Source organism: Carcharodon carcharias, chromosome 13, assembly GCF_017639515.1.
Source record: "Carcharodon carcharias isolate sCarCar2 chromosome 13, sCarCar2.pri, whole genome shotgun sequence".
Taxonomy (NCBI): Eukaryota; Metazoa; Chordata; class Chondrichthyes; order Lamniformes; family Lamnidae; genus Carcharodon; species Carcharodon carcharias.
This window is the reverse complement of record NC_054479.1, coordinates 70,795,797-70,812,762: the sequence shown is the minus strand read 5'-3', so window position 1 is coordinate 70,812,762 and position 16,966 is coordinate 70,795,797. Positions and strand designations below refer to the sequence as shown.

Sequence of the window (16,966 nt, the reverse complement as noted above, 5' to 3'; positions counted from 1 at the left end):
GCTCAGATCATCTGAAGCCCTGGAATCAGGCTCAATTTGAAAATGAGTACGCTACCATCTGACACAAGGAATGCTACATGTTTAACCTGGTGCTGAGATCCACAACTCTAGTGACAGCATGTGGAGATGGAAGCTGAGAAAGAAAACTTTGGGAGTGATGCAAATTAGAGAAAAAAAATTTAAAAAAAACTCTAGGGGTGGAGAGGGGCAAGGACTGAACTCAACATTTCAAAATCAGTGCAAGGAAAGTGGGCACCAATTCAGCAGTTACTGGCACTAAGTTGGAAGTCTCTCACCACAGGATTGTAAAGGGAAATTTTATTTAATCTTTGATGTACCTGACATTATGACAATAAAAAGTACTGTTTACAATTTCAGCTGCAGATTTATTTTTGTATTTTAATCATCAGGTAGAAATCAAAATTTTGATGTTTGTGGGTTCGTACAAGTTTGCAAGCTTATCCAATTTTTGTTCTATTTATTGTATAATTACCTTTGGGACTGTGCTCCATGAGGAAATATGGGACTATTGATAACTCAGTCAAGCCTATGCATTTTTAAACCTTCCTTGTTCTCTACAAGTATTACTTTGCTCACATATTATTCTGCAGCCTTTTGGACATATTTATTTCAGACATGGGTATAGGGCTCCCACAGGTGGTACACTGGTTAAATGTACCATCTAACATGACAGAGGAGTGGAATCATGAATGCTGCATTATGAAGCAACTTGGCACAGTTTTAACATTAAAAGTTCAATATCAGTACAAGTTTTGATGAAACAGTTCAGAGGGAATTTTACTCTAACCAGTGCTGTACCTGATCTAAAAGAATTTAATGGGACAGTACGGAGGGAGCTTTACTACTGGCAGCATTTGATATAAAGTGGGCTATGTTGGGACTGCTTGATGCTTGCATTGACAGCCTGAAATAGAAGGTGCTTAGGAACACAAATTCCACAGAGACAGAAGGCCATTGAGCCCTTTGAGGCTATTCCACCCTTCAACGAGATCATGGCTACTCTAACTGAACTCTATACCCCTGCCTTTGCCCCACATCTATTCATTCCTTTGCTAGATTTTTGTTAGCCAATTTCAGATATCATGTCCAGTAATGTCATTTTCATAACTTATAAAAATAAGAACTTTACCGTGTGTGGAATCTTTTGGAATTGACTTTTCTTTTAAAATGGACAGTATGTGCTGCAAAAGATGACCACCAAAGGTCATCCGACCTAAGAATTTAAAAATTGCCACCCTATCTCACAGGGACAAAAGGATACATTCCAGACTAAGAGGTGTCAACTGCCTATATCCTGAGACCATCCAAGACATTCTGGACTCAGGTGGGTCTTTCTGATTATCTCACTCTCCCACTCAGAATGAATGTCTTCAAACAATAAACTTTGTTGTGGCTAATCAACCTAGGACCAACACCACATTTGGAAAAGGGAACTGTGAGGATCGACACGGTAGGGCAGCCGTGTTGGTCTCCTTTTTTAATCTTTAAGTGCAGTCTGCAGAGGGACACAGCAGCAACTGAAAGGGCAGTAACATTATGCCTTAAGAACTGGAGACTAACATTGTAAAGTCCCCAAGCCTGTTCCTTTTCAGGTCCACCAATACAACAAACTGATCTCCTGGCACCGAGACCACAAGCAACTAATTCTGAGCTGCAGAAAGATCATCTCTTCAAGAGAATGCTGCAAACCACTTTGGCACGTGACTCCGGCTGTTGAACCTACCTAAACAGCACTTGGAGTGATGACATCTTTTTTGATCAGACCTGCAACCTATGTTTTCCAGAATGGGATAATCACAGGAATTATGAAATATTCTTTTTGATTGTAACTTATAAAAGTGCACTATTCTTTGAACTATACGTCCCTTGACTGCGTTTGTGAGAGAGACAGAGAGAGAGAGCACCGCAGCATTAGATTTCACGGTGAGCATGTGAATAAACAATTCTCCTTATTTAAACACATGGGAAGCTTGCTGCTGATAATTCAAATTTCCCTCACACTCCAGGGTTAAATAAATATACAGACATCTTGCTCTCAAAAACTTACTGACCACGACAGTTGGGAAGGGGAGAGGGATTGCAGTAGTTCTCTCACCCTGTCCATAATGTAAATTTAAAATTTCCAATTGATCTAGCATCAACTGCTGTTTGAAGAGAGTTCCAAACTTCTACAACCTTCTCTGTGATGAAATATTTCCTAATTCTATTCCTTTAAAGGTCTGGCTCTAATTTTTAGACTATGTCCCCTGCTCCTTGACTCACCAATCCGTGAAAATAGTTCTTCTCCATCTACCCTATCTGTTCCCCTTAATATCTTGAAAACTTGAATCAAATCATCCCTTAATTGTCTAAATTCCAGAAAATACAATCTTAGTTTGTTTAACTTCGTTTTATAATTTAATCCTTGGAGTCCAGGTATCATTCTGGTACACCTACACCCCATTTCCTCAAAGCCAATTTAAGGTGCAGTGCCCAGAACTGCCCATAGTACTCCAGCTATGGTTTAACCAGGGCTTTGTACAGCTGAAGCATAATTTCTATCCCCTTGTATCCTGCTCCTCTAGATATAAAGGCCAGCAGTCCAGTAGGTTTTTTGATTATTTTCTGCACTTGTTTATAATCTTGTAATGGTCTACGTACTTGGTCTCTTTGGACTTTCCCTGTTTCTAGCTTTTCACCATTTACAAAGAACCCTGTTCTATCCTTTTTAGGTCCAAAGTGGATGACTTCATAGAGATAAAAACAAAAAACTGCGGATGCTGGAAATCCAAAACAAAAACAGAATTACCTGGAAAAACTCAGCAGGTCTGGGCAGCATCGGCGGAGAAGAAAAGAGTTGACGTTTCGAGTCCTCATGACCCTTCAACAGGGTTAAATAAATATACAGACATCTTGCTTTCAAAAACTTGCTGATCACGACAGCCTTTGCTGCCAGACCTGCTGAGTTTTCCAGGTAATTCTGTTTTTGTTTTGGATGACTTCATATTTGTCAACATTAAATCCCTTTGCCAGTTTTATCCATTCACTTAGTCTATCAAGATCTCTTTGTAATTTTGTGCTTCCATCTACACTACTTACATGTCAACCTACCTTTCTGTCATCGGCAAACTTAGACAGTGGAATAGAAAGTCACATGTCCAAGTCGATATTGAATACAGTGAATATTTGGACCTCAACACAGATCCTTGCAGGACACCACTGTCACATGCTGCCATTTAGTGTACCTGCCTATTATCCCTATCCTCTGCCTCCACTTCAGCCTAACTGAAACCTTATACACAAAATTCACAAAAACAGAAGGCTAACCTCTTGAATTCTTCCAGTGGGCTCCCAGTGTGAGAATGAGTTGAAGGTGAGGGTAAGGCTTGCTCCTGTTTTATGCTGTTGGAGAAACAATGGAGGTGCTTGACCAGCAGCCTCACCATTAGCACATGCTCCTCTGTTGGAGTGAAGGGTTCCTATCAAATATAGAACAGATGTCAGAAAACGGAGAAAGCATGTGAAAACCCAATTTAAGGACAAGGCAGTAACAATGTAGAAACCCACTTGACTGAGCAAACTACTTGCATATAACAATTACTGACTGATCTCACATCTACTCTGGGTAGAGTTACAGAATTAAACTAAAATGCAACAGCAGTGTAATTAATACCCCCTTAGTCCACTCCACAAGTATATTTCCAGGGCTACTGACTTTCATCTCTCCTAGTCTTTTCTCAGTAGTTCAACAACTTGCTGTTATGGGAAATGGGCTAAAACCTGAGTCCCATCAGTCTGCAGCATAGCCTGTTCAGGGATCACCCCACCCAAATCCCACAGGTCTTACTCAAAATAATGTGTCACTTCTGTGTGACTGGGTCATCCAGTCCTGAAGATCCCCGATTCCCTGTCTGGCCTCTGTGGAGTTAATGGATTTTGACCAAGGTGACAGTCAGGGCACTAGGAATGGAGATCAAAAAACACAGATTAGCCTGGGTTCCTGCTTCTAATTGTGATGTTGTGACTCCTGTTTGGACAGTGTGAACATCAAGTGAGGACAAGGCTGTGATTTCATCCGGCAATTGAATGGCCAACACTCATTGTGTAGACTCATCTATGAAGAGTGACCAATTGGTCATGGTACCAGAAGAGGTCCATGGAACCCCATTCTAAGAGATAGTGTTTTCAGGGAAACAGAGGACTAAAAGGGTAAGGAAATCCAACTGAAGTCAAAAATGCTAAAATACATAGGAAAGAGTGCTAAGCCCAAGTGAGTCACAATCTTCAGGGGTGAGAGTTGGGGAAAGTTAGTGTGATTCTTATCTGCAAAAATCCAAAAGTACCTGGTGGCAGAGTGCCACACTTCTGACTGGTAAATATGTCTGGGAAAACATGGGCAGCATGAGTTGAGCAATGAAAATGGGCAGCCTAGACCATGAGCTAGGGGGCAGTGAAGAGGGGAAACAACAATAATGATACTAGAGACAACACTGATTGGAATTATGCCAAATTAGTCACCATGCTCAGCAGAAAATGCCAAGCGACTTGGGATCACACCATGAAAATGCCACACTATCACTTGACCATGCCTCACCATATGTCTGATTCCAGTTTTTTCAGGACAAACTGCCTTCCTCCCCTCCATAATCTGCCAGGTTCCATGCTGTTTGCATCTTAACAGCTTTCTCCAGCCAAGTACTAAGAGATGAGGCTGGAATTTGCTCTGCTTTGTGTGGCTCTGCTCAGTAACTATTTTCAGGACCATCATGGATGTGGGGCTCAGCCCCCTCCACACTGCTCTGACCCAGCATTTTGACAGATTTCTCCATTACCATCCCCACGCCAGCATTCAAGACTCAAAGCTTAGGTTATGGCTTCAGAAACAAGAATTACTAATTATCCTGCTATCCAGGATATCTGCTAAGACCCAAATAGGACTACCTCCAGTGCCTACTGCTGTTCCAAGTGTTACCTGGGACAACAGGGCCAGCCCCTTTCTGTAGGCACTGGGCCATCATTTCAATCTTACCACAAGCAAGAAATCCTTGTGTGAAATCACATATGTTCCCACATAATGATAAATCACCCACCCAAAGATAAACCCAACAAGAGGCACTGAACTGATGTGAAAACATATAGAGCCCAGGATTTGTCTTGAATGGACAATGGGAAAAGGTCACATCTGCAATAGAATGTTAGAATTCACTAAATACTGTTCTTGTTGAACAGAATTCATGATTTTTCATGTGCAAAGTTGACGATAGGCTCAGAGCTTCCACCTATAAAGCTTACTTCTGGCATGAACAACTCTCTGCCTACAAAAGGCAGCTTTTGGCACTCTTCCCATCTCGAGCATTGGAACATGCATCCTGCAGGCACGTACAATGCAGGGTGTACATGACATCTCCCAACAGGAGCAGGGAGAGAACAGACAGGAGCAGCAAAATTAAAAATGCAGGATTTCCCCATCTATCCTTTTCTTATTAACAGCCCGTGACCAATGCCATCCAAGAAAAATGCTGGGTTGAAGCATCTACAACATCAGAGCACCAACATACCACAAAGAAAGCCACATGGTAAATGGGAAATTAACCCAAGGCATTAATCAAATAATGCCACATAAATGGTGCAATAGATTTCTGGTTAAATAAAAGTCATTAATCCTCAAAATCTTATTGCTAGATGTTGTTTCTATCAATTCAAAACAACAAAGAAAATCTCAAAGCTACATGAGATCTGTCTGTGTTTCCAGCTGCATCAGATGAGGTTTCTCTTCCAGGTATTTGTCTTGTAGATACCCAAGCTACAATCCCTTATAATCTCATGTGTAGATCTTTGAAGGTGACAGAACACATTGAGAGAGTGGTTAGTAAAGCATATGGGATCTTGGGCTTCATAACTAGAAGCATCGAGTACAAAAGCAAGGAAGTTATGCTGAACCTTTATAAAGCTCCAGTTAGGCTGTGGTATTGTATCCAGTTCTCGTCACCACACTTTAGGAAGGATGAGTGTACAGAGCAGATTTACCAGAATGGTTCCAGGGATGAAGGATTTTAGTTACAAGGTTAGTTTGGAGAAACTGGGTTTGTTCTCCTTAAAGCAAAGGAAATTGAGGGGTGACTTGATAGGGGTGTACACGATTATGAAAGGTTTAGATAAGGTAGGCAAAGAAAAGCTGCTTCCATTAGCTGGTCATACAAGGACAAGGAGAATCAGATTTAAGGTTTTGGGCAAGAGATACAGGGGGAATTATTTGCTTTTTAAACAAGCTGCAATGTTTCTTGATTGTAGCCTGAATCTATTTGTCCACAGGACGTAGACGTTGCTGCAAGGCCAGCATTTCTTGTTGCCCATCCCTAATTGCCCTTGACAAATTGGTGGTGAGCTGCCTTCTTGAACCACTGCAGTCCATCTTGTGTAGCGTTGTTAGGAAGGCAGCTCCAGGATTTGACCCTGCGACAGTGAAGGAACGATGATATAATTCAAAGGCAGGATGGTGTGGGGTTTTGGAGGGGAATTGGCAGGTAGTGGTGCTTCCATGCATCTGTTGCCTTTATTCTTCCAGGTGGAAGATGTGGCTGAGAAGGTGCTGTTGAAGAAACATTGTCCTGCAACCCCTGCTCTTCAGAATAATGCCATGGGAACTTTTGCAACTACCTGAGGGGCATAAGCCATCCTTGGTTTACCAACGGCAACAACACTTTGGCTAACTTTCTTGAACATCACCCTCCCAGCCCAAATCTCCAGTGCTGCTCTGTTCTTCAAAATTGTGATGTCCACTATATACCTGTACTTCTGAGCAGATCACACTGTCTGGCCTCAACTAAAGACAGGCTCTGGATCACCTCTCACATGACCAACTGTGGTAATAGAGATGGCCCCTTTTCTCTTTCCAATTACTCAGGCATTTCACCCAGCGCATTTCTGCTTCTTCATAACAACGTCTTCCTCAATTATCCAATGCAACTTTTCTTCAGGTCTCACCCGGCCACTATTCCATTGCTCGCCCCCTACGTGCAACAGCTGAATCATTATTACACCTTTAGCTCCTCCATATCCCTCAACGGAGAAACAAAATTCCTTCCAATTCTTCACTCAGCATTTTCTAATGCCCCTCAAATAAAACCAGCAGGTTACACTCCTTAGTCTTGGTAACACCACCTTTAATACTTCACTAACTGAATCTTGGAGACTAGGTTCTTATTCCCCTTGCCTGAGCCCAACAACTAGAGGCAGTTTAACCCGGAAAGCATCCAGAAAGCTTAGGGATTTGCACTGAGAGTAAACTTGCTGAGGGAAAATGTTTTAGGCATCAAGGAAGAAACAAAGCCACTTGGAAGCAGCATCAATGGAGAAGATAGTGAGTCCCGAGGTGACATCAACACCAAGAAATAGGATTAATTATTAAAAAGTACTTTACTTGGCAAGTGCCATTCCAACATTTTTTTTTCTTGCACTAGTCTTCAATCTCCAGTTCTGCAGTGACCAAATTCTTGCATTTCACACTGTGGCACAAATTGAGCAATATCGGAAGCCTGGTTAACTGTTCTTGTTTCCAAGTGTCCTAGGCCCATCCACAGTCAACCGCCTGGTTTGTATATAGTATTCACTTTACCAGTGTATGCACACCTTCAGTTAAGAATTTCATCATAGGACAACTAGTTCACCTTAACCAAGCAGAAAATTTAAATCACTGGCACCAGAATAGTCACTGATTGATACTATCCAGTTACCACAAATTGAGTTTTACCATGTGGCTGACAAGATTAAACGGAGACGCCAAAAATGAAAATAAAAAGATACTTGGTATGTGTGGAAGGTGCCATGGCCAGGCAGTGGCGATGCAGTGCTGTACTGAGTACTGCAGATACCGAGGCGGTACTGTAGCACCTCCAACTGAGGGTTAGCATCCGAGAACAAGACAATACAAAGAGAGAAAGCATTAATCCAGAGAGAGAAAAAAAATTATAAACACAGAAAATTGACTTTTAAACATTCATCACTAGTCACATTCAATATACACAGAAATGCACATAGTTAACCCCTTTACTGCCAAACTCCAGCTTCTAAAAAGTTTTGTGAAGGCATGCAACAAAAGCACCATTGAAAAAGATTGCCAGATTAAAAATATTAATGATTTTTACAACATTGCAGCTATTGAATCATAATGGAATTGGAGAAATCGATCATCGTATCAAGAACTAGATGATTGAAGGCCACAGTTAGCCGACTCAGATGATGTCCGATTATCGAACAACTGCAAATCACTGTAATGATATGGGCTTAAAGGTGAGAAGATTCATTTTGACTCAAGATGGAGCTTTAGTAAAATTAATTACTGCTCTGAGACCAACTGCTTCTTCTACATGAACTGGAATCAGTGCCAACATCAATTTCTCCCAACAAAGTTCCTCTGCATGTCAAACATTCCCAGGGCAGGTACAGCACAGATTAGATACAGAGTAACATTATCCTGAAGTGTTGCAGGATTGTACTTTATAGTTTTAAATTTATCACCAAAAGATATTCCTTGCCAAAAATCTAGAGTCTTCTTCGTTCAGGGTGTTTCATGAACAGTTTTATAGCCATGCCTAACCCTGTGATTCATTTGCAAGTGTCAGCCTTGCCGTGCACGGAGGTCCTGGTACTGGTAATGGGGCATCCCACAGATCTCACTGACGAGCCTCAGGTCAAATTGAAATCGTTGCTTGTAGTCAAAGTGTGTTTGCATCTGTGTATAATCTGAATCTAATGACTTGCTGGACAGTGTAAATGGAGCTTTACTCAGTATCTAACCCAGGCTGTACCTGCCCTGGAGTGTTTGATATTGACAAAGGGTGCCTCAAAATAAAGCGTTCCACTCTCTAGCACGGACATCCTCACCTTGAGGAACCCGAAGAGAAACATTTTAGAGTTTTTCTGCATAGTCTCCAGTTTTCCATTTCCAGAAGTTGGGACAGGTGCTTTTGGGAATTCTGTCAGCACTGAATGACTATTGGATGGCAGTTAAGGGGATAAACCATTTCTGACTACAATTATCAAACACAATGAGATAGTACACTACAAGAACATGATCAATTTCCTACCAACTCAAATATACATGTGTAGGCAAGGTACCAAAGTCAGAGGCTGCCCAGGAGTGATTAAAGCAAGCAGTCGCGTTGTCATTGGGTTTTCAGTACATTATAGCATTGGGTTTGTGAAATTTTCATGTGCATGTTTTCAGTTCAACTGGACATATTAAATAAACCCAGTCACAACACTGAAATAGGTTATATTAAGTTAACCCTTTTGAGTTCTGAAGGACGCTCAGCTTTCGAAATGCACACGTCATTTTTGCCCTATACGTGAAAAACTAAACATTTTACCATTTTAGTGCCCAGTAATTGGTGCACTGGTGTGCTCTATAGTGGATCAGCTGGATATTGCTGAACACAGGCCTGCCAAGCTGGCATCTCAACCCATCAAGGAGGCAAGGTTGTTGACAAATTGAAATCGCATGTGCAATTTGGAAGAGAGGCAGAGATTATGCTAAAACAGCAGCAGTCAATAGGCTTCTGTTCAAAACTGAGGGGGTCCTTCTTCTTCAAAGGGTTAACACAGGTTAGTTAGTCTAATAAAGTGAATACCTGCGGCCCTGGCTTGCAATGCCATGAATGCACAAGACAGCCAGAATCAGAACGGAGACCATGAAGATGATGAGGAGGGAAAAAAAAAAAGAAAATAATGTAGAGGCATAACGTACATGCACCCAAAGCATCAACATGACATGCAAAGCTGAAGCAGAGCTCTAAAGTGTGGCCAAACTACCTGGTCACCTCAGGTTCAAAAATTCCACCCAATACAATAGCTACAATGGGAGCTGGTGGCTTAGTGGTAATATCATTAGAATAGTAATTCATGTGTCCCCAGTGCATTAGCCTGGGCCTAAGTTCAAATCCCACCACGGCAACTGGTGGAATTTAAATTTAGCCAACAAATAAAATGCTAGTTTTGGTAATAGTGATCATGAAACCATTGCTGTAAAAACCTATTTGGTTTACTAATGTCCTTTAGGGAAGGAAATCTGCCCTCCTTACCTGGACTCCAGACCCACAGCAATGTGATAGACTCTTAAATGCCCTCTGAAATGACCTAACAAGCCACTCAGCCACTACAAAGTCTACCAAAAGGAGTGAAACAGGACGGATCACCCAACATTGACTGAGGCACAGGAAACGACAACAGCAAAGTCCTCTTTACTAACATCCAGGGTCTTGTGCCAAAATTGGCAGAGCTGACCCACAGACCAGTCAAGCCTGATAATGTCTGTAAAGTATGATTCAGAGAGTATGAATGTGTGCCAGACGCTACCATCATCGACAGAACTGACCCACCAAAAGGTGGTGGCACAGTGGTATACAGTCAGGAGGGAGTTGCCCCAGGAATCTTCAACACAGACTCTGGACCCAATGAAGTCTCATGGCATCAGGTCAACATGGGCAAGGAAACCTCTGACTGATTACCACCTACAGGCCTCCCCCCACCGCCTTCAGTTGACCAATCAGTACTCCTCCATGTTGAACACCACTTGGAGGAAGCACTGAAGGTAGCAAGCACATAGTACGTGCTCTCAGTGGGGGACTTCAATGTCCATCCCCAAGAGTGGCTCAGTAGCATCATTACAGACCGAGCTGGCCGAGTTCTAAAGGACATAGCTGCTAGACTGGATTTACAACAGGTGTTGAGGGAACCAACAAGAGGGAAAAACCTACTTGACCTCATCGTCACCAATCTGCCTGTCGCAGATGCATCTATGACAGTATTGGTAGGAGTGACCACCACCCAGTTCTCGTGGAGACGAGGTCTCCCCTTCACATTGAGGATACCTACCATTGTGTTGTATGGCACTATGGTCATGCTATTGGTATAGATTTCGAACAGATCTAGCAACTGAAAGTTGGGCATCCTTGTGGCACTGTGGGCCATCATCAGCAGGAGAATTATATAAAACCAAAATCTGTAACCTCATGGCCCAGCAAATTCCCCACTCTACCATTACCATCAAACTGGGGCATCAACCCTGGCTCAACAAAGAGTGCAGGAAGGCATGTCAGGAGCAGCACCAAGCACACCTAAAAATGTGTCAACTCAATGAAGCTACACAGGACTACTTGCATGCCAATGGGTGAAGGCAGCATGTGATAGACAGAGCTAAGCAATCCCTCAACCAATGGATCAGATCTAAACTCTGCAGTCCTGCCACATCCAGGCATGAATGGTGGTGGAAAATTAAACAACTCACTGGAGGCGGCGGCTCCACAAATATCCCCATCCTCAATGATGGCGGGGGGGGGGGGTGCAGCACATCAATGCAAAAGATAAGGCTGAAGCATTTGCAGCAATCTTCAGCCAGAAGTGCTGAGTGGATGATCCATCTCTGCATCCTCCTGAAGTCCCCAGCATCACAGGTGCCAGTCTTCAGCCAATTCGATTCACTCCACATGATGTCAAGAAACCGAAGACACTGGATCCTGCAAAAGCCATGCGCACCAACAACATTCCAGCAATAGTACTGAAGACTTGCGCTCCAGAACTTAACAGTTTTTTAGCTGTACTGGAACAGCTTTGCTAAGGACGTGGCATCTACCCAGCAATGTAGAAAATTCCCCAGATAGGTCCTCTCCACAAAAAGCAGGACGAATACAACCCCGTCAATTACTGCCCCATCAGCAAATGATGGATGGGGTCATCAACAGTGCTATCAAGTGGCACTTACACAACAATAACCTGCTCATTGACGCTCAGTTTGGGTTCCAGCAGGGCAACTCAGCTCCTGACCTCATTACAGTCTTCGTCCAAACATGGTCAAAAGAGCTGAATTCCAGATGAAGATGAGGTCACTGTCCTTGACATTAAGGCAGCATTTGACCGAATGTGGCATCAAAGAGCCCGAGCAAAACTGGAGTCAAAGGCAATCGGGGGAAAACTCTCCATTGTTTGGACAATACCTAGCACAAAGGTACATGGCTGTAGTTGTTGCAGGTCAATCATCTCAGTCCAAAGACATCACTGAAGTTCCTCAGGGTAATGTCCTCGGTCCAACCATCTTTAGCTGCTTCATCAATGGCCTTCCCTCCATCTTAATGTCAGGGGTGGGGATATTCGCTGATGATTGCACAATTTTTAGCACCATTTGCGACTCCTCAGATACTAAAACAGTCCGTGTCCAAATGCAGCAAGATCGGGACAACAATCAGGCTTGGGCTGATACGTGGCAAGTAACATTTATGCCACACAAGTGCTGGGCACTGACCATCTCCAACAAGAGAGAATTTAACCATCTCCCCATGTCATTCAATGGCATTTCCATCACTGAATCCCCCGCTATCCACATCCTGGGGGTTATCATTGACCAGAAACTGAACTGGACTAGCCATATAAATACTGTGGCTACAAAAGTACGTCAAAAGGCTAGGAATTCTGCAGCGAGTAACTCACCTCCTGACTCCCCAAAGCCTGTCCATCATCTACAAAGCACAGTCAGGAGTGTGATGGGATACTCTCCACTTCCCTGGATGAGTGCAGCTCCAACACTCAAGAAGTTCGACACCATCCACTTTATTGGCAGCCCTTCCACCACCTTCAACAGTCCATTCACCACTGGTGCTACAGTGTGTACCATCTACAAGATACACTGCAACAATTCACCAAGACTCATTCAACAGCACCTTCTAAACCCACAACCTCTACCACTTACAAGGACAAGGGTAGCAGATGCATAGGAACGCCACCAACTGCAAGTTCCCCTCCAAGCCAAACTCCATCCTGACTTGGAAATATATAATCTTTCCTTCACTGTCGCTGGGTCAGAACCCCGGAACTACCTTCCTAACTGCAGCGTGGGCGTATCTACACCACATGGACGGCAAGCAGTCCAAGAAGGCAGCTCACCACCACCTTCTCAAAGGCAGTTAGGGATGGGCTACAAAAATGCTGGCCTAGCCAGCGACACTCTCAACCCATGAAAAGCATAAAGTCACAGAACAGTATGAGTGTTATAGGGAGCTCTGGTCCACAAATTGAAGCACAAGTTTTAAAAAGAAACTGATGGAACTAAGTTTCATCAGCATTTTACCTAGGGTCATAATCCCAAGCAATGTCTCTGCTTAAGGGCTGCACTGGGGATGGTGGTTCAAGTAAGAGGACAGTAAGGAATGATCAACAAACACTGAACTTACCAACAATACTGAACTTACAGATTGCCCCAAGAAGCAATGGGGTGTTAAGACATACCCGCGATTCTCTCACACAATGAACACATGATTTCAAATCATAGTGCTACGAACAGTCACCAAGTGGAGATCAGGTGCTTTATAGGGATATAAAAGCAAAATATGATGGAAACTGGAAATCTGAAATCAAAACAAAAAAATACTGGAATTCTCAGCAGGTCAGGCAGCATCTGTGGAGAGAAACAGCGTTAATGGTCGATGATCTTTCATCAGAACAGATTATTTTGAATAGCTGCCTGCTTTCCTGAAATGGGTCCTAAAAGAAACACAAACTCTATTTTAATGAAAAGAATGCTCAATTTATAAGCCAGACTGGGACCGAAAGGCTTTTGTTGTTTTATTCTTTCATGGGATGTGACGGTTGCTGATAAGTTCAGTATTTGTTGATTATTCCTTACTGTCCTCTTTCTTGAACCATTTCAGTCCATATATGTATACTCACAATGCTGTTGGGGAGGGAATTCCAGGATTTTGACCCAGTGACAGTGAAGGAATGGTGGTAAAATTCCAAGTCAGGATGGTATATGGCTTGGAGGAGAACTTGCAGGTGGTGGGGTTCCCAAGCATCTGTTGCCCTTGTTCTTCTAGGTGACAGAGTTCATGGATTTCTAAGGTGTTGTCAAAGGATGGTACACACTGCTGCCACTGTACATCAATGGTGGAGTGGACGTTGAAGGTGGCAGCGAATGGGGTGCCAATGAAGCAGGCTATTTAGTCCTGGCTGCTGTTGAACTTCTCAAGTGTTGTAGGAGCTGCACTCATCCAGGCATGTGGAGAGCATTCCATCACACTCCTGACTTCTGCTTTATAGATAGTGGGCAGGCTTTGGGAGTCAGGAGATGAGTTATTCATATGAACATACGAATGAGGAGGAGGCCACTCGGCCCCTCAAGGCTGCTCTGCCATTCATTGAAATTGTGGCTGACCTGAATGTAACCTCAACCCCACATTACTGCCTACCCTCAATAACCTTTCACCCCCTTGTTAATCAAGAAACTATCAACCTTTGCCTTAAAAACAAAGACTCTGCTTCCACCGCCTTTTGAGGAAGAGTGTTCAAAAGACTCAACCCTCAGAAAAAATTTCTCATCTCTGTCTTAAACAAGCAACCCCTTATTTTTAAGCAGTGGCCCCGGTTGTAGTTTCTTCCACAAGAGGAAACATCCTCTCCACATCCACCCTGTCAAGACCCCTCAGGATCTTAAAGGTTTCAATTAAGTCATCCCTTACTCTTCTAAATTCCAGTGGATGCAAGCCTAACCTATCCAGCCTATTCTAATAAAACAACCCGCCCATTCCTGGTATTAGTCTAGTAAACCTCTGAACTGCTTCTGATGCATTTACAGCTTTCTTTAAATAAGGAGACCAGCACTGTACACAATACTCCAGATGTGGTACCACCAATTGCCCTGTACAACAGAAGCACAACCTCCCTACTTTTGTATTCAATTCCCCTCACAATAAATGATAACATTCTATCAGCTTTCCTAATTACCTGCTGTACCTGCATACTAACCTTTTGTGATTCATGCACTAAGACACCTAAATCCCTGACTCAGAGCTCTGCAATCTCTCACCATTTAGGTAATAAGCTTTTTTATTCTTCCTGCCAAAATTAACAATTTCACATTTGTCCACATGATACTCCATTTGCCAGGTCTTTGCCCACTCTATTAAACCTTATATAAATTGTAAAAAGGAGGCTCCAGCACTGTTCCCAGGCCCAGAACATCACTACAGGAGTTCTTCAGGGTAATGCCCCAGGTCAAACCATCTTCAAATGTGTCAATGATCTTCCCTCCATAAGGTTAGGAGTGTGGATGTTCATTGATGATTGCACAGTATTCAGTACCATTTGCAATTCCTCAGATAATGAAGCAGTCTGTGCCTGTACATGACAAAACCTAGACGACGTTCTGGCTAGGGCCAATAAGTGGCAAATAACATTCGCACTAAACCTGTATTGGGAAATGACCATCTCCAACAGGGCAGAATCTAATCATCTCCCCATGACATTCTTCAACAGCATTACCTTTGCTGGACACCCACCACCCCATCCCCTGCCAAATGTCAGCATAGTGGGGGACCAGCTATATACTGCGGTTAAAAGGTCAGAGACTGGGAATTCTGTGGCAAGTAATTCACCTCCTGTCTCCACAAAATCTGTCCACCACAAAGCAGGTGCATGATGGAACATTCATCATTTGCCTGGATGAGTGGAACTCCAACAATCAAAAACCTTGACATCAACCAGGACAATGCTGATGCTTGATCGACACCCCATCCACTACCTTAAAAGCCCACTCCCTCCACCACCAAAGAGTGACATCAGTGTGTACCATCTATAAGATGCACTGCAGCAACTCACCAAGGTTCCTTCAAAACCTGCGACCTCCATTACCTAGAAGGGCAGCAGATGGGAACACCACCACCTGCAAGTTTTCCTCCAAGCCATTTGCCATCCGATGTTTTTAACTATGTTGCCATTCCTTTATCATTGCTGCATGAAACCCTTCCTAACAGCACTGTGGTGCACCTACACAACATGAACAGCAGTGGTTCAAGAAGGTGGCTCACCACCTCCTTCTCAAAGGTGATAAAAGGATGGGAAATAGCTTGCCTTGCTAGTGGTGCTCACACTGCATGAATGAATTAAAACTATCAACTTCTACAGTAAACCAACATGAACCTTTGTCTATTCCCATAGTGGTCAGTAATCAGAAATGGAGCACCCCTTTAGAGCCCGAAACAAATCTGTTTCAATAGAGCAGCAGAGAAGCAGATTAAAAATCAGGTGTTCGAAGGTTAAATCCAGATTAGTAAACTGCTTTTAATTGTACAACTGTAGCCCATTGGAGCCTGCAGAGAGCACCAGAGACAAGTGATAAAGCAGTTAGCCCAATTTAATACCTAAAAAGCAGAGATAGAAATAAGTGAATGCAGATACCTTGACATGGGGAGACTGCATCTTTTGATACAATTCCAGTGAATAATGGTGAAGCCACATTTCAACAAAAATCTGTGAACAAATAATAAGGAAAGTTAATGGCAAAAATCATTTAGAGCATTCCTGCTGTACCAACTCTCACTCCTAAATTTATCCTACTTCTACCTCAATTCTCCCATCCAAGTGCATTTTAAAAGCCCATGTTTCTGCCTTGACTAATCCATCTGGCAGGTTATTCTAAACATATTTCACTTCCTGATTTTAGTTTTAAATGGGTTTTTAACAGTTTAAATGCAACTGCCTCTGTTCCCACTTCCCCAGCATATCGGAATATTCTATTCAACAAGTGTGGGACACAGGGCATGGACAGCCCTGTGTCAAACTCCAGCTCACACATGACCAATAATTTCTGCCTCAAAGTAAATAAACAGGAGGTGATTAAAAGGTTGGCAGTCCTGAAGATAGGAAAGACACTCGGTCTGGATGAATTGCAACCTCAGTTGTTGAAGGAAGTAAAAGGTGGAAACTGCAGAGGCTTTGGCCACAATTTTCCAGTCTCCTTGGATACAAGGTTGGCTGATTGGCTTTTCTCATGCAGTATACATTGTTGCTTTCTTTCAGATTTGGTATTTTTGTGATTCTGTCTGATAAGTGCAAGATGAAAAACTTTGACAGCATTTTTTTTCCAGCAATACTTAAGTTCTGTACCACCAAATAACTAAATTAAGGAAAGAGTACAAATGCA

The 16,966-nt window shown here is 42.9% G+C and overlaps 1 protein-coding gene across 6 annotated transcripts in view; it reads right to left on the bottom strand.

Annotated features, from left to right (window-relative positions):
- smpd4 (sphingomyelin phosphodiesterase 4) overlaps positions 1-16,966 on the bottom strand; it is a 72,880-nt gene that overhangs the window by 25,192 nt on the left and 30,722 nt on the right. For 4 of the 6 annotated variants that reach the window (XM_041202735.1, XM_041202738.1, XM_041202740.1 and 1 more), the window contains exons 9-11: positions 16,222-16,293; positions 7,804-7,896; positions 3,328-3,479 (exon numbers count right to left, since the gene is read on the bottom strand). In XM_041202735.1, the coding sequence (XP_041058669.1) occupies positions 3,328-3,479; positions 7,804-7,896; positions 16,222-16,293 (317 nt within the window). Of the gene's footprint in view, positions 1-3,327; positions 3,480-7,803; positions 7,897-9,629; positions 9,642-16,221; positions 16,294-16,966 lie in introns of all 6 variants that reach the window. The other 2 variants (XM_041202736.1, XM_041202737.1) reach the window with 2 other exon arrangements.